This window comes from Pezoporus wallicus, unplaced genomic scaffold (genome assembly GCF_028554395.1).
Source record: "Pezoporus wallicus isolate ANWC-B61680 ecotype Strahan unplaced genomic scaffold, APGP_CSIRO_Pwel_v1 contig_14319, whole genome shotgun sequence".
Lineage (NCBI taxonomy): Eukaryota > Metazoa > Chordata > Aves > Psittaciformes > Psittacidae > Pezoporus > Pezoporus wallicus.
In genome coordinates, this window is record NW_026635426.1 from 30,549 (window position 1) to 54,498 (window position 23,950).

Below are 23,950 nucleotides of genomic sequence, written 5' to 3' on the forward strand. Positions count from 1 at the left end.
GCCGCCCTCGCCCGCGACGCCGCCGCCCGCCTCTCCCGGCCTGCGCCAGCCGCCTTGCCACCCGGTAAGTGTCGCCCTCGGCCAGCGGCTCCCTGGGTGCCCGGCGGGGGAGTCAGAGGGGGGAATCCCCTGGAGGGGGAGGGGAAGCCACCGCCGCCTCAGAGCAGCCGCGACTGCCAGAGGCCGCCCCGGCGGGGAGCTGTCAGGAGCTGGGCATCTCCTCCTCCTCCCCTCCGCCCCCCCGATCCTCCCTCCCGCGCGTGTGCCTCCTGCCGGGCAGCGGCGGCGGCCCCAGGCGGTGCTGCTGCTGCCGCCGCGTAATGGCGAACCCGGCGGTGAGTACGTGCGGAGGGACGGGCTGCTCCCCGCCACCCCCGGAGCAGGCCGCGCTTCAGGTGCCGAAGGCACCGGCTGGCCTCGGCGCCCCGTCAGCCACCCGCCGCCCCTCCTCCCGCCGGGGCACTGCGCGGCGCGGCCTGCTCGCCGGACGGGCTCTCCCCGCCGCCGCGCCTCGACCTGCTTCCGCCCCTTGCCGGCAGTGGCGGTGGAGCCGGGGGTTCGGGGCTGCTCGCCGGCCCCTCGCACCTCTCCGGCGGAGGTGGGAGGAGGAAGGGCGAGGGCGGGAGGCGGTGGCTAGGCGAGCTTCTCTGGGGCGGCGGGGGTGCAGCAGGGCAAGATGGGGCGGGCGGAGGCTCCTGGCGATGCGGTTCCCGGCCCCCCGGCCCGGCAGTGAAGCTGAGGTGGAGGCGCGGGGCCCTCGGGCGAAGGGTCGGGTGGGGCAAAGTTTGGAGGGGGGGAATTGGGCCTTTCCCAGTTAATGGGGAGGGGGAGAGGCTGGATGTCGTGTCCCCGGCCTCCTTCAAGTAAGATGGCAGGGAGAAGGAAAGAGGGCTAGTCTCCTCGGGAAAGTCAGAGAAAGAGCTTGCATGTCTCTCTGGCCCCCAGCGAGGAGGTGGCAGTGGGAGGAAGGGGTTGGGTGGAGGAACGTAGAGCCAAGAATATGCCTAGCCACCTTGTGTCCTTAAGGAAGGGGGCTGCGTGGCCTTGAGAGGAGGTGGCACCCTCCCAAGCAGGCAGGTGGGAATGTTAGACCTGGTTCCTCACTACGCAAGATAGTACAGGTGGGCAGAGAGAGGAATTAAAATAATTTCCCAGGGCAAGCGAAGCAGAAGGAAGAAGAGGAGCCGAGTTTGGCAGCCCACTGTCACCGATCTATAACAGAGAAAACGTGGGAGTCCAGGAAAGGAATATAGAAGGGGAGGATTGGCACTGGGTGAGGTGTGTCCAGGAGAGGTGGAGATGGATGGGCATGCAGTTTGCTGTTCTTCCGGGCTGAAAGATTTTTGGGGTAAGGAGAACTGGTGGCACATGGCTGCAGAATGTTACTGAATGGGTGGAGGCTTAAACAGGGACTTGACCGTGAAAGAGCAAGGTGGGAATTTATGGACCAGCATTTTCCAGATAGGGGCTTCAAGCTGATGTTCTTTGGGAATGACAAGGAGACGATTTTGAGGCTAGTTTGGTACTGTGTAATGCTGGGTGGTTAGGTGGCATGCGTCTTTATTTTACTGCAGAAATTATGCTGTTTCCTGCTGAGGCTTAAAGCAGTGAAATGGTAAAACCTTTTTATTGCCTCTTCACACAAATTTTTGTGAACAGGGATAAGAAACAAGCCAAGAGTTTGGAATTCTCTCATTTGACATTAAGGTTGATGCATGCACTTTGAGTACATAAGAGATAGTTTGCACTCCTCACTGATTTTGTAATGTAAGTGCCTTGAATATTTAGCAACTACAAGCTTCCTTCAGTTCATGAAAGTTGTTTAACTTCATCAATGTGAGAAAACACAGCTCAGTCTTCTCTGTCCTTTATGTAGAAGAGATCTGAACCCTTAAGTCTTGCAGTACATGCTCGTGGAGGACAAAGTAACAGTCTGTGGAAAGGGGTAAGATTCCCAGCTTTTCTCTTGTGTGTCTTTTGAGACTTTGTAAGAAGCAGCCGTAAAAAGTGATTCTCCTTTTTCAGGAAAACTAGGCCCATCGGTCCTGACAGCAGTCTGCATCTGTTTTTAAACCTGTGTTGACACCATTGAGTTCCCAGTTGGCAGGTGTGGCCTGAAATAATGATTTCACCTTGTTTTACATGTAATATTTATATGCAGTTATGCATGTGTATAGTTTTCAAGACAGAATATCTACATTCGGTCATCTTTGAGCAATATCTGGATTTTTAGCCTTGCTCCAAGTTTCAGTTGGTGCATAGGTCAACTTTTTGCTAGTTTATGTCACAAGGTGGATATTTAAAAATTAGTAATTATTCCTGTCGTACACTTTGTTAGCTGTTAAAGAAAGGGTAGCAGTTAGTATCCTTTGGTTTTACCTACTCACAAAGTTGTTACACACCCAGCCCCTCGCACCACCAACTAATAATGACTTTTTCATTGTTCCTGCATCTTATGAGGCAGATGAGGGTTCCAAAATACCCACGGACTTCAGTGCCCAGCTGTTGTAAACCAGAAAGCAAAAATTAAATGTACATGTTCCTGAAGGTTGCCGATTCAGGGGTCCATGTGCCAGGCCTTATGTATAAATCAGTGCCACACAGAGAAGTTAGTGGGGAGTAAGGTAGGATGTAACTTCAGGTATCAACAACTCTGTGGTTACTGCCCATTATGAACTCTTTAACCTTAAAGTAAATATGAAGTAGCTTTCTCTTTTTATTCCTCCGTTGGTGAGTAAGCATTTATAAAATGATAAGGGCAAGCACACAGGTAGTTACAAGGCCTCTGTGCTGGTTTTTGTTGTGGTAACTTACCTGTTTCTGTTTAATCAAATAGTTATGTTTCTAAGAATTTATGCTGCTCTTCATGATAAAGATGTATTAGCTTATTTCAGGCTGAGTAAAGCTGTCATTTTTACGGTAAAAAAAAAAAAAGTGGAATTTTAAGTATTGCAACTTTTCAAGAATTTTGAGGAATCTCAGCACTTACTCATTTCATGTGAGCTGTTGGTGCTAAGTGCTCCTGAAGATTAGTCCAAGAATTCAGTATGGAGAAATGTTGATAAAAGTACAGTGTGTTTTTTAAAAAGTATTATTAGTGATGTTATTTAAAAGCTGTATGACATGAACCACTAAGAGACCGTAGAGGCCCTAAACCAGGCATTTGCTCTCATAAAAGGAAACAAATTAGTGATGCAGACAGATTAAACCAAAAAGACTGATATGCTGCTTGAAAATTTCCTTTTTTTGTGGAACCTATAAAGTAAATAATTACACTTTTGTTCTTTTTTGCTTTATAGGGCTAGTTGTAAGAACATATATTTTTTTGGCATATGTTGTGATTTTACAAGTTTTCCTTATAATCAGAGTATAGATGCCCTTCAGACACTTCAAAAGTACAGATAAGCTGGACAATTGTATATGTTATGGGTGAGGGTTACTTAGGGTACATTTTCTTTTCTTTTGTGTCACCTTGTAGAAATAGGCTTCACTGTCTTTCTTTGATACTTTTCATGCAATTTAGGATGAGGATAAGTTGGATCTGATGGAGTAAAATGGCATGATCCTGTTCATCATTGGATTGCAGTATTCTAATACTTTCCACCTTATATATGTACTAAATTCTCAGTAATATTCAGTACTTAGGTTCACAGATCATCCAGTTGAAATATTTTTCTGTGTTTAACTGAAATCTGGTGACCCATGGCACTCTCTTTCTATTCTAACAAAAAAACTTCTGTGGATACTTTAATTTCTTCCACTGGCTTATCTATATTTGTCCTTTTAATGGTCTTGATTCCATCAAACTACAGGGATGTGAGCTTAATGAACACTTTTGAAATCTCACATTTACTTGGGCTCACATACTCTTATCCTATTTTCTGGTGCTCTTCCTGTATATAAAAAAGGTGTTTCAGGAATGCCAGGTATCTGCACACACATGAAGGGGTGATGTAGAAACCATCTGGTTGTTTAGTCAAACATTCAAGGACTAATAATAAGCAGCATTGGAAATATTTTAGGATATTACTGAAGTATTCTCTTTCCCCTCCAGCAGAGAAACTATGACACTGAGTAGTTCTTTTGCTGGTAAAACAGCCACCAGAAAGAGTTTGCAGCTCTTGCTTTGGCTGAAGGAGTATCAGGATTCTCGTATTTTATCTGTCTGGCCAGTTCATAAATGAGAGGGCATGCTGGCCAAAAGTCAAAGAGGCTGAACATGTGACTTTCTTATTTACAATAGTGCAGGGAGGAGATTCTTTTTTTTTTTTTTTTAAGCTGTGAGGGTTTTTTTTCTAAAGTATTATGCAAAAAAAGTGTAATGTGGTTTGCAGTGATCATGTTTTTGAGCAACTGCAGTGTTGGAGACTTGAAGGAGACCAGCTCTAAATCAAAGACTTTAACAGTGTGGTTGGTGAAGCTGTCTTGACTTAAAAAGCATTAGCATCCTAATAGTGTTTTCAAAACATGTATGTAGTAGTATTCAGATGGATACACAGCTACCTGTAGGAATGAGCTTTAGTGATCAAATAAAATTTATTTTTGGCAGCACCTTTGAACTGAGTTCCTCTTTTGGTGCTGCCTTTACGTTATGTTCACTTGCTAAACTGCAACAAAGAAGTTACAAGGCAGGAAGCTTTTTTTTTTCTTTTTTTTTTAAACTTGGAATTCAGCAGAAATACATTGGTATTGTATGGCATCTGTCAGGGAGCAGATGTGTTGAGGTCTTCATTCATACAGATTACCAAAGAGATACCAAATATTGATGTCTTTAGGCCATCAGTGTACATGCATCTTTCTTTCTGGAGATACATGTTTTTGTTCTAATCTGAAATTGTTCTGCTCACAGGCAGGGTGTGCTTCAAAGTGACCACATACTAGCTGTATAGTATGCACAGTTTATAAAACAAGCACAATAAAGCGAATAAGCACACCAAAGCAAACAAGCACACTAACACAAATCAGGTGTGTATCTCTATATATACAGTAAATAAGTACAATGAAACAGTGATCTCCATATAGAGAGGGTGAAATACAGAGGAAAATTAGCAATGCATCAAATCATTACTGCGTTAGAGAGAACAAAGATTATGAAGAAATGCATGACCAAATACCACAGAATCATCATCCATGCCCAGGCTTCCAGCTAGGAAGCCCAGTTGCAGCCGATGCCAGGAGCCTCAGTTAATTAAGAAAATTGCTATGTGGTGTATCCACCCATAGGTGAGGCTTTGGATTTGGCCACAAGAGGGTCCTGCTTTTATATTCTTAGAAAAATAGCCGGCTTTATGCCAGCTCTGTAATTGTTTATTCGTGGGGCCTTGCAGTTTCTCATGATCTTGGTATTGTCTATGCCGAGAGCATGGCGCCCCAGTGCAGCCAAGTATGAAGGTCATAGAACAGCTGCACACCTGTGTTTTCTTACCTCTCTCCAACAGTCACAATGAACATAAACATATATACTCTACAAAATACACTTTGACAAAAAAATGTACTTTATGGCTCTCAGTCATGAGAGGGAATCAGCTCTCAGCTAGGTTCCCATCCATTACATAAATCAACAGTTAAAATTCACAGGAAAAATGTTCCCATCTTTTTTTTGAAACAAATAGTAATTTTTACCTTGTTCTTTATCTGAGTCATATCAGAAAATGTAACTCTGGTTACCAGATTATTTCCTTCTGCAATGCATTCTTGGGCTATTTTCCTTATGTTGCATGAGCAGTGTTAAAAGGTTGGTTCACTCTTTTATGAGGGTCACTGAAATTCAGGAATTCCTTTAAAATTTATTGTGCAAATGGCTTTTGAAGAGTAAATAATTGTACTTCATGCCCTAATGAAGAAATTTTTCAGTTTCAGAAAGAGTACATATGTATAATGGCAAGAAAATCTACCCATCTGATATCCTCTAAGTTAGAGGAAATCTGGGAATTAAATAGGGTATATTTTTGTTTTCAGTTACTCTGTAGTAAAGCCATTGTAATTAGAGGCTCCACCAACATCGAGAACAGTGGTAGGTAAGACAAGGGGCCTGATGCCATATGATATGATGTTGCTGGTTTCAGCATGTAGTTTTGAGTGTGGTTTTGCTGTTTGCTTGGTTTTACTTGTTTTCAGAAGCTAAACTAAAATTTAGCTTCAGAGCCAGCTTTTTAGGTAAGTTTTCAACATACCTACTTCATAGATAGCCCTTGAGGGAACTTAGTATTTTCTGTTTGGCTGGGCAAGGTTTTTTAAAAGTCCACTTTATTTGGTTTCCTGATTGATGAAGAGTACATTGAAGAAATTGCAAGTGCAGAGTGTCTTGCTTATCATGTGCTTGGTAGGAAAGTTTTGGAGAAACTTTTCATATCAAATCTCCTCAGAACAGAAATAGGTTGGGTTTTTTTTCAAGAGAAAAATTGTATGCACCTTTCTCAGAAAGGTATAGACTTCTGTTGATGAAATACCTTGTGCCAGCTAATCTAGTATAGAGTGGTAAGTCTGAACCTGCTCCATTTGGTAGAGTACCAACCTGGTATCCTCATCTGATTTTGTCAAGACTTGAAGCTGTGCTCCTTTTTTCACAGAGAAGACTGCTACCTGTGAGTGTCAAGTCTTCACAACTGGTAGTCTGAACTCCTAGATCATAGTCCCTAAGCATCTATAAAATAGGCATGAGCCTTTGCATTGCTGTAGTTCATAACTTCCAGATTATAAATCTGCAGTAGTTCACAAAGATGCTTATCAGACTAGAACATGAGAATTATTGGAAGTTGTGTATTACCAGATTGTGAATTGAAAGTCTTTTGGCTCAGATATTTTATAATGAAATCTTGGTTTAGGCCACATGTGAAAATGGGGTGGGTTTTTCTCTAGTTTTCAGTGCAGATGTTTCTCTGCATCTTAAAATGGCAGTGTAGTTCCTCAGGAAAGATACCAGAATTCAGAAACATATTTGGTAAGTCTAATTTAAGGTGTAGCGCTGAAATTAATGACTAAAGTATGGAAACCCTATAATGCTTGCATCAGAAATCTGAACAGCACTTGGAGGATTTTCTTTTTAAAATTGCAAGGAGGCTTTTCTACCCGTCTTTGTAGTGACCAGAAGTAAACTCTAAGTTACAGATACAAATGCACTGAATATGTTATGCAAACTGTTGACAACTGAAGAGGCTAGAAAAAGGCATTCATATTCTGTACAGTTGGTTTTAGAGGTATGCAGACCCAGGGAAAAGAACAGTGGGAAATTTTGGTACATGTATAGGAAAAATAATCAGGAAGTCACTGAAGTCCTGAAATTTGTGAAAGTCTTTACAGATACACTTTGGAGAAGTAAAATAGCAATAATATTGAAAGAGCAGAACAAGCTTCTACCTGGAAGTGTAGCTTCCTTCAGTAGTCTTGTGACCACTCCCCTGAACTTCTTAACAGCTACTTTCACTAAAATGAACTGACCTGGGGATAAACTTCGTTCTTTTCAGAAAGATTTTCCAAACTTTTGTAATCTTTGTAGATCACAATCAAATGTAGCAAATTGAGAAGTTGTCATTATCTGTATTATTATTTTCTTTTCATTGTAATTAACACCCACAGAAATACAATGTATGTACACACATCATCCATTTTAATGAACAGTCTTATGGGTCGGTTTGATGAAACAAGAGGAAGGGTTAAAATTAAAATGAGAATGCACATTACATGTCTTGTTCTGCAGACTGTGCTTTGAGGGCAATAACCTTTGGCAGAGAGGTGAAGAAGGTAGTTGAAAATAATAACTTCTTAAACTGATGCTGTTAAATTTTCTAAGGGTACTTGAAAACACTGAAGATGTAAAAGCACACAAGGATTTTGCACAAAACTTATTTTTTTTAATAAATTTGCATGAAGTTTTTAAAAATAAAAATTAGGATAAAGTGGCTATTCTAAATAAATTGAAATTAATAGTTTGTTTCCTAATTTTTTTACTAACACTAAAAAATATAAACCTGCCTTATAAAGTACAGAAGTTTTCATTTTAGTGTCCAAAATGAGAAAGATTGCTACAGTTCAGAATTTTTTATTGATAATAGTAATTCTTTAGAATCCATCAAGAATGCAAGGAAATCCATGTGCATTTAGGGAAATGTGTATTTTTCTTGAAACATTTTAAGAAGATACTATATTAGTTAGGCTGTGGAAGATAAGTTTTAAAAACTTTTCTAAGCTTATTATGTGACCAGGCATGCTTCTAACAAATTTAGTTCTGGTTCAGTTTAATAAAGGATAAGCTTTGTTGTATATCAGTGAGTTTTACCAATTCAGGATTTAAAAGCAAGCATTAAGGCTCTCTTCCAAAGAAGGACAAATACAGAACATTTTTCGAACATACTGCATTTAACTGATACACGCACACATCTTTATATATATGTAATTAAAAGGTCACATGCCATATAGCTTATTTGAGAGCCTGTGGAGATAGATCCCATTTTGCTTCATGAGAACGCTTCAAGTTCCTTTTGTGTGGATGTCTCTTTGGCACTTAATATAATCATCAGTGATTCTTCTGCTGCCTGAAGTACTTTGTGTATTTTACGTTAGAATAATGCATTGTTGATCTGGTGAATGTCTATTCAGTTATATATGGGTGGTGTTTTTTTTCTTCTTTACGACAGGTATTTGCAAACTTACAGGTACTCCACAATTGTCTCCATATTGGAAGCAAGCGTACACTGTCCTAAAGAGTTAGAAACTTATTTTTCCCCTTTATTTTGAGGATTCACAAAGGTACAGTTGAGGAAGGATCCAAAATAGCTATGTTTTGGATAGCCAGGAACTTCAGATAGTGCTTCTATTATATGGTAGCTACAGAGGAACTATGTTTCTTTTTTTATTGTTGAACACTCACAGCTAGGATAAATTACTTAATTGCAAGTTTTCAAATATTCTGTTTAATTCCGTATTGATTTTGTTTTGTTTTTTCTCAAATAAAGTTAAATGTTGGATTGCCTCTATTGAGTAAATAATGTATGTTATGAAAAAAACCTGTATGCTATGATTTTGTTTAGTTAGCAATGAACTTTTAAATAAACAGAAGTGTAGGAATTAAAAATACTGAAATGCTGCATAAAACCTGACAGTTAAATAATTTCAAAGTTGATTCTAGTTTCTGGGTGTGAAGAGGACTTTTGCATGGTGGGAGCTCTATTTGTGTGCTAGGAGTTCAGTATAGAAAAAAGAGCAACTTTAGGAAGTTTTCTGGCTGTTCTGATACAAAATTCGTATCACTTCACCACATAGGTGGCAAAGATGGAAGTATTAGCAGCTTTCACCTAAGTATGTGTTTGGGTACATGCTTATTTTTTATGAATTTTAGAAAGAAGTCTCTGCATAGTATTTCAGTGTCTCTGTTAATGCAGAGCGGAGGCATTTTTATTTAGCAATCTTGGTATAAGTCTTGGAAGTTATTTGAATAATAAAATTAGAATAAATGTAATAATTTATGTACAAAACTAGTACAAATATTTTTTTTACTGGAACATTGCAGGGTTTTGATAGCTGTTATAACCAGTTTATGTCTTTGACAGATGTTACATTGTCTCAAAGATGTGAGGAGAAGAAATAACCTTTGTGTTAAAATCTGCTGCTTAATGCAGTGGGACTGAGTGCACCCTCAGCAAGTTTGCCAATGACACCAAGCTGTGTAGCTTGGTTGATACGCTGGAGGGAAGGAATGCCATCCAGAGGGATCTTGACATGCTTGTGAGGTGGGCTGATGCCAACCTCATGAAGTTTAACCATGACAAGTGCAAGGTCCTACACCTGGGTGGGAGCAATCCCAGGCACGGCTACAGGTTGTGCAGAGAAGAGATTCAGAGCAGCCCTGCGGAGAAGGACTTGGGAGTGTTGGTTGATGAGAAAATGAACATGAGCCGGCTTCAGTGTGCACCCACAGCCCAGAAAGCCAACCGTATCCTGGGCTGCATCCAAAGGAGTGTGACCAGCAGGTCAAAGGAGGTGATCCTTCCCCTCTGCTCTCATGAGACCTCCCCTGGAGTATTGTGTGCAGTTCTGGTATCCTCAAGATAAAAAAGACATGGAATTGTTGGAACAAGTCCAGAGGAGGGCCACGAGGATGATCAGGGAACTGGAGCATCTCCCGTATGAAGCCAGGCTGAGGAAGTTGGGGCTGCTCAGCCTGGAGAAGAGAAGGCTGTGTAGAGACCTCATAGCAGCCCTCCAGTATCTGAAGGGGGCCTAGAAGGATACTGGGGAGGGACTCTTCCTTAGGGACTGTAGTGATAGGACAAGGGGTAACGGGTTCAAACTTAAACAGAGGAAGTTTAGATTGGATATAAGAAGGAAATTCTTTCCTGTTAGGGTGGTGAGGCACTGGAATGGGTTGCCCAGGGAAGTTGTGAATGCCCCATCCCTGCCAGTGTTCAAGGCCAGGTTGGACAAAGCCTTGGGTGATATGGTTCAGTGTGAGGTGTCCCTGCCCATGGCAGAGGTGTTGGAACTGCATGATCTTAATGTCCTTTCCAACCCTAACTATTCTGTGATTCTATTCTATATCCCATTCTATATTTTAATAAAGATTAAATGTTGAATTGTATTAATAGTCTTGGAAAGATGTTGAAGAGTTTGTTACTAATAAACTGTATTTAGGGAGAGGGAAATTGTGTTTATTGGCATTGGAGGATGCTCTGTGCCTTCGAGAGAAAGATGATGTTTCTGAAAGGGTGGCATAATTTTGGAATAACACACCGGAATAGGATGTCTGTCCTTTGGTGTTGGAGGGAGGTTTTGTTTGCTTTGAGGCTTTTACACACAGGCCCCAAGAAGCCTTTAGTTTTGCCTCTTGCACATTTTCCCTTAAGCTGTATAATGCTTTGAAGACTTCTTCCTCTGACTACTGTTATGGCAAGGAGTAGGATAAAACTGGTCATACAAGTATATTCCCTAGAAGGGCAGAGTCAGTTCCTATTGGCCAGTACATCTGTCAGTATGTAAAAGCGTGTTGCTGCTAAGAGATAATATTTACAGAGCTTTGTGTATTGACAGGTTTAAAACTTAACCTCAAAACATTTGGTTTTAGTCTTCATTTTGTCTTAAAGATGCCCTAAAACTTTCAGCTTTCTTGCACAGACTGCCCTTCAACCTGAGAGGTTTGTAAGGTTGGGTTGTTTTTCAGTGGTCCTACAAAATCAGCACTTCACTTGGCTATTTGTCGCGCATTTATATAGTGTCATGGCTGCTAGTGATTGTGTATTAATTCTGGTGTTCTTGTTTTTATGGTATCAGATTTTTGAGTTTAAACTGTTGCATGTACACTCCTGAAGTTGGTTATTGTGTGATTTGTCTTACCATGTTTCCTTTTCAGGTCTCTGATGATGAGATATCCATCTGGATTTAAAGCATGTCTCTGAGCTTCTTTATTCATGGGTAAGGTCATTTTTTTATGTATCTTTGACCCCTTTCTTAAATATCTTGTGATACAGTTTAACTTAGGAGATTTCAGCAATTTATATTTTATAGGTTAATCAGGTACTTCTGTAGTACAGGGTCCTTTAGATGCTTGTAGTATCTCTTAATTTTGACCCAAGCTTATTATTAAACTTTGTAATTCATGTATCTTAAGTATCAAGGTTGTAACTATATAGCTCTTGTCTTTTAGTATGACAGATCAAGAAACAGCATGGTTGTACACATAGGTAGATCATTTTAAAATTGGTCTGTGATTTGAGTTTCCTTTTCTGGTATATACAACAGTTCCATAGGCTTAATTGTGCATCTCATCATACATCTTTTGAATTGGTAGTTTTGGTAAGAAAGAAATTCTGTTGTGGAAAGCAACAAAAGGGCAGGGTGTGAATTTGTGCAGTTGAACACTTTCCTCAAGAGTATAAACTATATTTCATCTGAAGCAACTTTGTGGCATTACACACCCCCACCTCAAAACAGTAGAATCAAAACAACCACAAGAATCTTAGCAGAAAGTAGGGTTTTTTCTAAATACTACTTGTTTTTTTAATTTTTCTAGGTCTCTAAATAAATCAGCTAACTTAATACATTACAGAATTTATTGTAATGTGTTCTTTCTATATGTTAAGCACTGCTTGCTGAAATATTATTCTGAGACTTTGTGAATTTACCTTGAGTTAAAAATTAATGTCAAAATAGATCTCTTTAAAGAAGTATAGTAAACGGCCCAAACATATGCTCTGGGACTTTCTGGTACCATGCTGTTTTATACAGAAAATAGTTTATTTTTTATGAGAAGTCTAATTTCATCACAAATTCTCAATGCAAAAGGGCACAAATGTCAAGTTGTATTTGCCATGAGAAATAGAATTCCCATTCTGATTAAAATGCCACTTCAGTGGGAGCTTCCATGAGAAGTATTTTGGAACTAGTACTATAAAACACTGGCTGCCATTGCATTGTTAAACTTGTAGCTGTCAAGTCAAATAGATGAAAGTGTTCCAAATGTTTATTTGCTTGAATGCTTTTCTGCCGTCTGAAGGTAAAAGCATGTCCAAAGTTTGAATTGGTACCACAGATCTATTTGGGGAAGGAGAAAGCTGGGTAAAACTGTGTTAAAATACAGTTGTAGCTGCCATCATTTTCTGTATAAGTCGGAGTAAAGATGTGGAAAAGAGACTCACATACAGAAGGCATGTAAAAAATTTCCTTATCAGAACTATTTTGCTTAATTAAGTTGGATGTGACGAGGTAGGTTTAGGTTTGGTTTTGATTTTTTTGAGGGAGGTTGGTGAGCACTTTTTTTTGTGGTTTGGTATTTTGGGGGCGGGGGGATTGTGTGTGTTGTTTGGTTTTGGTTTTTGGTTTTTTTTTTTTTGAAGGAAGGGACAGAAAATAATATGTGTGTTTCAGTTATGTTCAGAAATGTGTCACAATCTTGTGTTCATATGCCTTCACAGTTTCCAGGCTGAGCATCTAACATTTTCATAATCAAGTACAGCAGAGAGAAATAAAAAAGCATAATTGCTCAATGAATTTGAAAAATGACTGTGTGAAAGTCTAGTTTCTCCAAATCAAATCTCCTTGTATTTCCAAGTTACACTTTTCTTTGGGCTGAAAATATGTCATGGATTTTGTAAACACTAGAGTAAAAGACTAGAGGTAAAAGTACTTCTCTGGACAAAAAGCAAGGTGTCTTTGCAGCAGTTGTGCTCAGGCTATCGACAGCGGTATCCTTTCAAAAAGAGGCTTGGGTTGTTTAAGCTTTCTTCTTAACAAATTTGTATTGGTATACTTAGGAAGTTTATCGTGTCTAGCCTTCAGATGTCTCAGTTTACAAGTTCATCTGTGCTGGTATTATTGAAGTGAAGCTAAGATCTTCATGTTATATTTTCTTTTTAAACCTACTAAGATTTATGTGCTTTTATAATGCCTTTGCATTTTAATAAGAGGGTCTCTTATTTCATGCCTTTTTTTTCTTTTTTCCTTATGCTGAAAATAAGTAGGAAAAACGAAGGCGAAAAGTGTTTCTTGGATTATAAGCAAGGCAGCAAATTCCTGTGAGGCTCAGAGTTACAGTTCCATGACTGCAGTGATAACAGCTGTTATATGTGTTTTTTTTTCCCATTTTATATTACAGATGTACACAATCAAATATGAAGAGGTTCTCTAGTATGTGTTTTTCAGTGCAGGACAGTTGTAGCCTCATTCCATATTTCTAGGCTACTATGCAGTCAAAATCAAGAGTGTGTGCAGTAAATTTCCATAGAGTAGCTGGCTGTATGTCACTTAAAAAAAAAAAAATTGAAAAAAGTGGTGCATCCTATTGTATCTGTATCGCTAAAGATGGAAGAAATTGCTCTGCTTTTTCGGCCTTTCAAGATAGCGTGAATTCAGTAGCTTCCCTTACGAGTCATTGTGAAATAACAGTTTATCGCTGAGCATAACCAAGGACCCATTTGTAGTCTGCTGAGCTAATTGTACTTAGTCTCTAGGTAAACTTCTATTGATAAAGGCTTCAAATTTCAGTTTTTACCAGTAGAGTCCTTGGTAGCCTGGACCATGACATTTTACATATGGCTACTGCCCTTTTCATCTAATCTTTCCACCCTCTGCGTGGGGGTTTCTTTAATTAGATCATTTGTTCTGGGTCAGCAGTATTATGTCCTTGTATTTATTCTGACTTAATTGTCTTCTCTTAGCTATAATAGCTCTTCCCTGACTTACGTTTCGAGTTAAAATGTCCTAAGGTGGGAGATGGTTATACTGGAAATGATACAAAAACCTAAACCCATGCCACATCATCTACCTGAATCCTGATGTTGGTTTATCGTCTGTTGGAAGGTGTTTGATACTGGGAAAGTCATTCTGTTGCTTTCAATCATAAGCATGCAACTTAATCAGTGCTAGAAGATAATGGGGCCTAATTTATGTTAGTGCTTCCTTTAACTTGGAACTTCAGGAAGTCCTAACTTCAAGCAGTGTATTATACATGTGTCATCTGGAAACCATGGCTGTTTTGCTATGCCAAGCTGTCACCTTCCTAAGCTTCTGTGGTTTTTTTATAGCATGCTTATGCTCTATACTCATGGTAATTAACACACCAATCCATACTTGCTAGATGTCACCGACTGGTGATTTTTGAGTGTGATACAGGATCCAGCTATCTTTTTTCTGTGTAGACCAGAAGTTATATACCCAAACCTTCAATCAGGTTTATGAATTTAGGTTATTATTCTGACTATGGTCCCAACACCATCTGTAGGTTATGAGTATGAGAACAGGTTTTCATCAGCCTGTCAGAGACTAGTTTGTACTTAATAGGTTCAATGTGAACCTTGTTCATCAGTGAAATTTTTAGATTTCCATTCAGGGTATCCATTTTTGCAAGGATCCCATGTTCATTTTATTCTTAGGAGAATTCATTAATGAAGAATTGCAGTTCAAATGGAGGAGGAGGGCATGAAGGTGAGCTTTAGTAGTAGGGTCAGGAATTAAAAGCTGTGGCTGTTTTATTTCCTTCCCTTTTTTTTTTTTTTTAATTGGATATACGTATTGACAGGACAAAGGAATTATTATTACATGGAGATGCCTTTAGTTCTGTTATGTCTCTTAAGTGAGGTAAAATACAGTTTTTCAGAAACTTCCTTAATTGAACATAAATACAAGAAATGGAGTATCACAGCGTTTTCCAGTGAAGTCAAGGTAGTTTTGTTTTTAAATGTAGTTTATAACCTTGTTAAGTTTCTTGTATAGACCTACAGAATTGTGTACATTTTATGTGCTATGTCTGATTTCTTATCCTACAACCAGTTTAATTCTGGACTGCTAAAGCCACAATTCTGTTCCAATTCAATAGTTTTAATGAAAATGGTAAAGAAAAAATCTAAAACTTGGGTAATTGAGGGAACTGAATGAAAAAATGAAACCATTACATTTAAAACATCAAATATTACTTTAATTGTGTAAGCATGAAGAGGATAAATGCTACCCAAGCATCAAGTAGAAAATTGACTTAGTTGATTTGTGGTTTAACTACACTCTGATGTTAAGAAAAAAATACCACATATCTGGAAAAGTATTGTGGAGGTGAAGGAGCAATGCGGAAAGCCATAAAAGTAATCTTTCTCTTTTTTTTTTTTTTTTTTCTTTCTCTGTTTTTTTCTCTCCCGTAGGATCCTTTAACGTTTTGAGATGAACGTTTCATCAGAAGCACTAATGGACGTTGGCATGCCTTGGATAATCTGGTGACTGCTGGATGTCATTCGTTTCTGTTCACCGCAGAGCGCCAAAATTGACTCCATTTGGAGTTGAGAGAAAAAGCAGTACAGGCCTACCAAAATGACTGATCCTATGATGGATTTTTTTGATGATGCCAATCTTTTTAGTGAGACCTTAGAAGGTTTGTCAGATGATGCCTTTGTTCAACCTGGACCTGTTTCACTTGTTGATGAATTGAATTTGGGTGCAGAATTTGAACCTTTGCACATAGACTCATTAAACCATGTGCAAGATGCTCAAAATCAACAAAAGATGAGTGATTTTGATCAGCTGAATCAGTTTGATTCACTGAAACTCCACTCAGTAAATCAGTCTTTTAATAGCCCAGCTGACAATGTCTTATCACCACACTCTCAGTTCAGTTGTTCACCAGTTCATCCACAGAACCAGTCTAATGGGATGTTTCCAGATGTGGCTGATGGTAGTCCTATGTGGGGTCATCAAACTGCCACAACTGTTTCAAATCAGAATGGGTCCCCCTTTCACCAAGGACATTCTCAGTCTATGCAGCAAAATAAAAGCTTTGTAGCACACCATGACTTTGCCTTATTTCAGGCTAACGAGCCGCAGCATCAGTGTGCCTCGCTACAGTCACAACAAAGCAGAAACAACACGGGGCAAGATGCTCTGAGTCAGCCAAAAGACTTCATGGAAGTTAATGTATCTACTTCTCTCAGAGTCGGTGTCAACCACCCATCTCCAGTTTCTAATCCATCAACTTCACAGCAGCCTCTGTCTGTTCAGCAGTTTTCTCAAACTGGAAGTGCTTCACTACATTTTTGTGGGAATCAAGAAGGAAATTTTGATGGACAGTCTCCAACTGTTACTCCATGTTCTGTCAGTAATAGCCAACAGTTTTCATCTCCTTTTTCTTACTCTAATCACCACATTTCTCCTACGAGCCTTCTTCGGTCTACAACAGCTCTTTCTACTACCCAGCAGACACACTCTATCTCTGACTTCACTGGAAGCGATGCCTTTACATCTCAAACGGGGACCAAGCAAGAAACAACCAATCACATGTTGAATCCTAATACACCTCTGAATTCAAATACTTTTCAAATGTTGCATTCTGCGCATCCTCAGGGCAACTTTAGTAGTTCAAAACTCTCTCCTGTAAATATTAGTTTTTCGGCTTCTACTGGTTCTGCATCTCAGATAAGCCATTTCACTGACCCAATTGAAAGCAACGGTTTTACATCTTTAGATGAGAACTTACTTCATCAAGTCGACACTCATAATGAACCATTTACAGGACTTGATCCAGATGACCTTCTTCAGGAAGACCTTCTGCCACAGTTCGATGATTCTGCATTTGTTCAGGATAGCACAAGCCATGTTTTAGAGCATGACCTAGAACACCATATAACCCCAGAGCAAGTAACACAGTCATCTGACCTTGTTCGGGCACAGTCTCACAGTCATATCCGTCCTTGGCATTCTCCAGTTTCTAATCAGCATCTGCAAGACAGAAGTCGTGTAGCCTTACAAGGACAGGTGTGTAGGGATTTGGGGGTGGGAGTTGAGGTCTTTGATTTGGTTGATCTGGTGAAATGAATAATAGTGACTGGTTTTTGTACTAAAGCATGATTACTTAAATCTCTCAGCCGTTCTTACTTGACTCTGAAGAAGTCTTAAGTGATGGCTACTTTAGGGGGAAAAACCCAACCTGTTGATGCAGACCTTTTTGTCTCCTTTTCTTACTGTTGTAGAAAATAAGATGTACATGACCTGAAATATTTAGAGAAAATGGTGCCAGTCCTTCTGCTGCTTATATTTCCTAAGTACAGCAGAGAAAATTGGTTGTTTTGTGATTCTGGTGCAAATACAATGGCTTATTGTCTTTTTAAGTACTTACAGCAACATATTTTTAAGAGCTTTGATAAGGCTTGTGTAGATGATTTACTTCAGAAATTGCACTGGTTTTGTTGTTAGTTGGTCCTTTGCTTGGTATCTTTGTGCTTATGCTAATTGGCTAAAAATACAGTCTTTTTGTTGTTGGTTTTGGTGTGCTTAGTAATAATAGAAACATATAAAATGCTATGCTGTTGTTTGATTTTTGTTACTTTTGGCTAAACAAAAAAACACTGCAGTTGTTTTAGTGTAATGTGCCCATCTGCAAGTATTAAGCCTTCCACGTGGAGAACAACACTCAATATTAAGTGTACTTTTAAAATTCCTGACCTTCATCTATATCATCAACTTTTATAGGAAGCATGTAAACATCAATGAATTGAAATATAGGCTGGCACTTTTGGATTGCTTTGGTCTGTTACAAGACTAGCTAAGCTTTTCAAAACCAAACAAAATGGTGCAAGTAAAGTTGTTTTTTTCCCACAACATTGTAACCAGCAAAAATCATGTTTTTATTACAGAAGCTAGAAGCCTCAGTGTATGTGAGATTCTTGCAGGCTTTTCAGCGTAAAAAGTTCCTAAATCAAAGGAAAATACTTCTTGAACATAGAAAAGACTTAATCAAATGCACAATTAATTATTCTTTCAGCTCTTAAAATTTACCTATCTTTAAAGCTGTTGCTGTGGTTTTGGAGATGGGTTTAGTGGTCCTCTTTTTTAATGCTTGAAAAGTGATGTCAGCAAATGCAGTACCTTAATCTTATCATAGTTTTATCTGTTCGGTAGCTTCCAGTCCGTATTTGATTTGACAGGAATGACTGAAACGTCTTCAGTAAAATGGCTTGGCAGAAGGAGATACTGCTGTAGCCTAAATGCTCATGTTCAGCTGTCATGGCTGGTTATCTGGGGTTTTCAAAATTGTGAGACTGTTGAAGTCCATGTACATACGAACAGTTGAAAGTAGGAATCTTTATTTTAAACTGTTTTTTCTAGTAGAGATTTAGCTTGTATTTGAGAAAGATGATGAAATAGAAATTTTTTCTAATTTTCAATCTGCATTTCAAAATAGAGGCAACTCTGACATCAAATGTAAACCTGCAGACATCTTGAAAAACGTTGTAACTACTGTGTTACTTGTATATTCTTGCAGCCAGTATTCTTTCTACCTGAGAATATAGAAAGCTGTCTTGTTGGGAAAAAAAAAAAATTAAAAAGAAAGGAACTTAATTACTGACTTGCTTCTACTTAGTGTCCTAGGTTCAGCTGTAGCAGTTATTTTTCTCCTTCATAGTACGTGGTGCACTGCTGTGTGTTGGCCTTAGTCTGAGAGCAGTGCTGGTAACACACCAATGTTTTAGTTGTGGCTCAGTATTGCATACTGTGATCAAGGACTTTTCAGTCTCCTGCCAGCGAGGAGGGGCACAGGAAGCTGGGAGGAAGGAGAGACATGACACCTGACCCAAATTAGCCAAAGAGGTATTCCATACCACAGCATGTCATGCCCAGTATATAAACTGACGGGAGTTACCTGGTGTCCTGGGTTCAGCAGTAGCAGTCATTTTTCTCCTTGGTAGCTGGTGCAGTGCTATGTTTTGACTTTCAGCCTGGGAACAGAGCTGATAACAATGATGTTTTGGTTTGGCCAAGCACTTTGTGAGCCTCATGCTCTGCCAGGGAGGAGGGAAAGCCAGGAGGAAGCAGAGAGAGGACACCTGACCTAAACTGACCAAAGAGGTATTCCATACCACAGCATGTCATGCCCAGGATGTAACGGGGAGTTACCCGGAAGGGCAGGTAGACTGCGGGGTTGGAGGAGGTATCGGTCGATGCTTGGTCGGGCTGGGGGGGGGAGTTATTGGTCGGCTGGTGGTGAGGTGTTGTATTCTCTTCCCTTGTTATTTCCTTTATCATTATTATTATTGGTGGTAGCAGTAGTGATTTGTGTTATACCTTAGTTGCTAAACTGTTCTTACCTCAACCTGTGGAAGTTGCATTGTTTTCGATTCTCCTCTCTGCCCCTCTGGAGTAGGAAGCAGGAAAGAGGGGGGGGGGGAGTGAGCGAACGAGTTACCTGACTTTGTTTAAACCACGACACCCGGAAGGCCAGATCACTGCTCAGGTCAGCCTGCGTATTGGTCGGTGGGTGGTGAGCAGCGGTATTCGGCATCACTGCTGTTTATTGGTTCTCTTCCCTTTCCTTTTTAACTTTATATTCTCTTCTCTTGTTACTTCCTTTATCGTTAATAGTAGTAGTAGTAGTTTTGTCAACTACTATGTCAATAGTAGTAGTCTTATCAACCCCCATGGGGTTTGTGTTCTTTGGGTTCTCCTCCCCATCCTGCCTGGAGCTGGGGCTGGAGGGAGGTGTGGAGAGCCGAAGGAGGAAGAAGTGGGGAGTGAGCAAGTGGCTACAGGGTTCCGAGTTACCAGCTGGGCTGAAACCATGACACAGTTTGCAGGACACAAGCCTGTGAAGGAGGCAGTCTAACACTTTTTCCTCTCTTTAATTTTATGTCATTAGTGTAGAGATAAGAGTTTTATACATTTAATCTTCGGTCTTGGTTCAGTAGATTGCTTCTCCATTTCTATTTCGGCTTATGGTTCTGGAGTGTGTGGTTGTAGATTTCTACCAGTGAAACTTTTCCTGTAAAACTGGTGTGACATTAATGGAGATGTGTACAGCTGTGTATTTGACATCAGCATGATGAAGTGAATGATGCAGTAGATGCACTCCATTGGTTTTGGTAAACACTTCTTATTTTTTAGGTTGGGGAAGGGGAAGACGAGGGCACAGCCTAAGTAGCTATTTGTCAGTTATCTCTGCAACCTAAAGACACATGTAGTAGCTCCTAGTGAAATTTGATGCTGTTTATTACTGTGTGTACAGTAATGCAGAGGGAACAGCACCCGAATTCCCTGCCAGGAAGTGGAGCAGCAGAACCACAAGCTATAAACAGTAGCATTGAGGCTGTTGGTCTCCCATGAGCATACTTGGGTGAAGGGTGAAGAGGAAGTGGATTCTGGGAAAAGTGGGGGTGGCAAGAAATCCAGGGTTTGGGATCCAGGCATTGTGAGGAGCCTTGGGATACAAGCCAGGCAGCAAAAAGCAATTCTAAGGAAATTCTCCGGTGCTGTGACTTTTCTGTTGTGTTCAAGAGAACTATTTAAGTCTTACTTCCATCTTGCTACATCAGTTGTTCTGTAGCTAGGAATAGAGGGAAAGTTCTGAGACCTGTGGAGAGTGTTTAAGGTTCTTGGGGGTTGGGTTTGGTTTTTATTGTGTAAATACAAAGCAACTTTCCAGTATTTAAACTTTTTTTTTACCCTGGAAATTTGAAATGAGACAGAAAATGGATAAAAACTGCTTGGTTTGGTTTTTATTATTTCAGGGTATGTAATAAATGGTATAAATTGGATTCTGACATAGAGTTTGTCTAATCAGACAGATGTTTCATATTTTCATCAGAAACTCATTGTGAAGTGGTAGCTGTCAAACCATTGACAGGAATGTATTGATGGGGGAGTGCAGAAGCATATGATGTAGAGGCCTGTTTAAGTCAGTAGTCTATGTAATATGAATAGTAACAGAAACGTATGGCAATTACTGAAGTTAAGTGTTTCAGATCTGTCTTTTGTCTGAGTTAGGTGAGAAGGGATTTTGATAATTTTCATTTGGAATAATTAAGGTGAAATCTTCATTGTTTAACAAGGCAGTGTTTCATACCAGCCTTTGTACACACTGTGGAAACAGTGGATTAAATTGTTTTCATCAGTTTTAGTTTGATCACAGTTGAGTGTTATTTCAGACAGGAAACCTTTTTATTTTAGTAAATAATTAATGAACTGTAGCTATGTGAATAAACACAACATTAGACAACCAGAGATCTTCAACTACAGTTATGTTGAGGTTATTTGAAATTAAGGGTGAACATTAAACAGTTCTGATGAGCATGCTTGCTTCCAGATAATGAAACATTTTTACTTATATAGCTATTCTTTTGATAGAAATTAATTTCAAAATTAATATATCTATTCTGTGTAACAATGCTGCAGAAATAGAAACCGTCTAGAATGTCTTATACTGCTGTTACACTTTCAGTGCCTGCTATAATTAGATTATAGTGGTAAATAAATTGTGCCTCTTAATTTTATATCATGCATTTTTCATTAGAGTTAGTTTGAGAACAAAGTGGAGAAGTAAACTGAAGATTCATGTAGCCTCAGCTTCGACTAATACATTTGTAACCTTTAACTCCACTTAAAACTGCTTTAAGTTTGCTAATGCTAAATAATTTATTCACTTTTTTTGTAAAGTTGAAAAAAGATGACAAAAATAAAGACTTCAACATTCAGTTCAGCATCTTTAGGAAAAAAAAAAAAGTTGGGAAGATAATCTGAACTATAACCTGTCCTAAGAGAAGGTTACAACCCTCTTGCTCTATATGTTTTTTTTGTAATAGATGTTTTAACCTCTTCTGGCTACACACATGAAAGCAGAATAACTGTGATTAAACTGGAAAGTAATAGTTAATAATCTTGTGTGCTGTAGGGCAAGGTGGTAGTGTTAGTTCCTAACTTTGATGAATCTTCTTTTCTGTTTTGTGACTATGTGTTTGGCACCTAACTTGATCCTTAAGGATATCAGTAAATTCCAGTATCTCGTGTCTGACTTGTTTTGTAAAACCCAGCTTGAAACCTGCTTTTACCCTTGGAAGCATGAGGTTTCCAACCACTTGTTTTATACCAAGAGATGAGACTGGTTTTGGAGAGAATTTGTCTTGCCCTTGTTGAAAGTTTAGCAAAGTCTGAATATTGTAGATGGTTGCTTGGTGGTGGTGTGCCTTGGGATATCTGTATAGATCAGGATGGCATAACCTCCTATATGAGCGTATCATCAGAGATGGAACTAAGTTTCACCTCATCAAAGTCCAGGCATCTGTGCTGCTGAGGTGCATGCCTTGAATTGTCACAGGTCTTTCAACTCTGACTCTCTTAGCAGATGCCTCTTTTTATCAACTCTAAATTCATTGTAGACAAGTATCCCTTGGATTATTCCTTTTGTAAACCTCTTACTCTGCCATTGTTTGCTGTTCTACTTGTAGAGGAAATACTGAGCTGTAAAGTTTTTATGACAAATACTATGCAGTTATATGTTTTCTTGGCTAGTTATGGGAGCAAGCAAATTAGTTGATCTAAGCGGCTATGGAGAGTGTATAAATGTCAAGGATATAGTATTTGTCAGAGTGTATTTCATACATTCTATGTAGTTTAATTTGAAGTGAGCCTGTAATGAGAAATATTTTAAAGTAATAAATTGATCACACTACATACAAATTCTATGTAAATGTGGCAGGCTGTTTTGCAGTATATAGGTTATGGCTCCTAAGTATTGTTACGATACAAGATTGTAAAAATTATGATGCTATTATATATTGCTTGTGAAGCAATGGATGACAGTTTTGAGTGGGACTGAGCATAGTAAGATATAAGCCTCAATTTGCCCTACTTTGTATCGTCTGAAAACTGAAATCTAGACATCTGTTCCAGTAAGCAGGGGGGAAGCATGAAAAGTCTTATCTTGAAATCTTGAAATATAACAAAAACACACCCCCAACAAATTAACTCCCAAACTAAAAGAGCAACTAAAACCTTGTTCTTTTTCCTAAAATGCTTAATAGTGCTGGTATAGCTCGCATTAAACATATCCACTGTATTGATACTGTTGTTGTTTGTTTAATTATGGTTAATTTTATGGGTGACATTATCATATTAGCAAATGTAAATCATTGATCTTTCCTTTTAAACATTTCTAGGATTTGTATGGATTTAGTTATATGTGCTTAAGGAAGAATTTTCACGTTCCTTGTAGGAGCTTAATAAATTATCTACCACAGTGAGGCAGCAGAATTCAGTTGTCATCTCCCAGCACCTAACAGGTTTATCTATCATGTGTGTACAAGTAAGGGAAGCAGGCTCTCCACTGACCTTCTTTGTGCCATATTTTGCAGCTTTTTTTTGCTGTCTTTTTATTATGATTCTGTGATTTTTCAGAAAGGCCTGCACGGATGGGGGGAGTCCAAATGGTGAAGCTGTGTGCAGTTAATGAGAAGGAGGAGGAGAGCATCTCTGAGCTTGAGTAGTGTAGCTCCTGGAATGAACTAAATCTTTTAAACTAGAGCTGTATATAATGTTCTTATGACAAATCTATGGCTTTTTGCCAAAGATGGATTCATCACTGAAAATAGCAATATTTAGATAGTTTTATTTATAGTTGAATGTGTATGAAGCATTTCCTTTTGTTTATATTTTGATCCAAGTTTTATGTAAGCATTTTGTATGTTTTGTCTCTTAAAAAGACAAAGATTGAAGAAGG

The 23,950-nt window shown here is 39.2% G+C and overlaps 1 protein-coding gene across 1 annotated transcript in view; it reads left to right on the forward strand.

Moving 5' to 3' along the window:
- Positions 1-11,390: 11,390 nt before the first annotated feature.
- LOC130607094 (chromodomain-helicase-DNA-binding protein 9) overlaps positions 11,391-23,950 on the forward strand; it is an 81,167-nt gene continuing 68,607 nt past the window's right edge. Inside the window, exons 1-2 of the mRNA XM_057423911.1 lie at positions 11,391-11,403; positions 15,618-17,220. Of these exons, the coding sequence (XP_057279894.1) occupies positions 15,784-17,220 (1,437 nt within the window). The 5' untranslated portion in view covers positions 11,391-11,403; positions 15,618-15,783. The remainder of the gene's footprint in view (positions 11,404-15,617; positions 17,221-23,950) is intronic.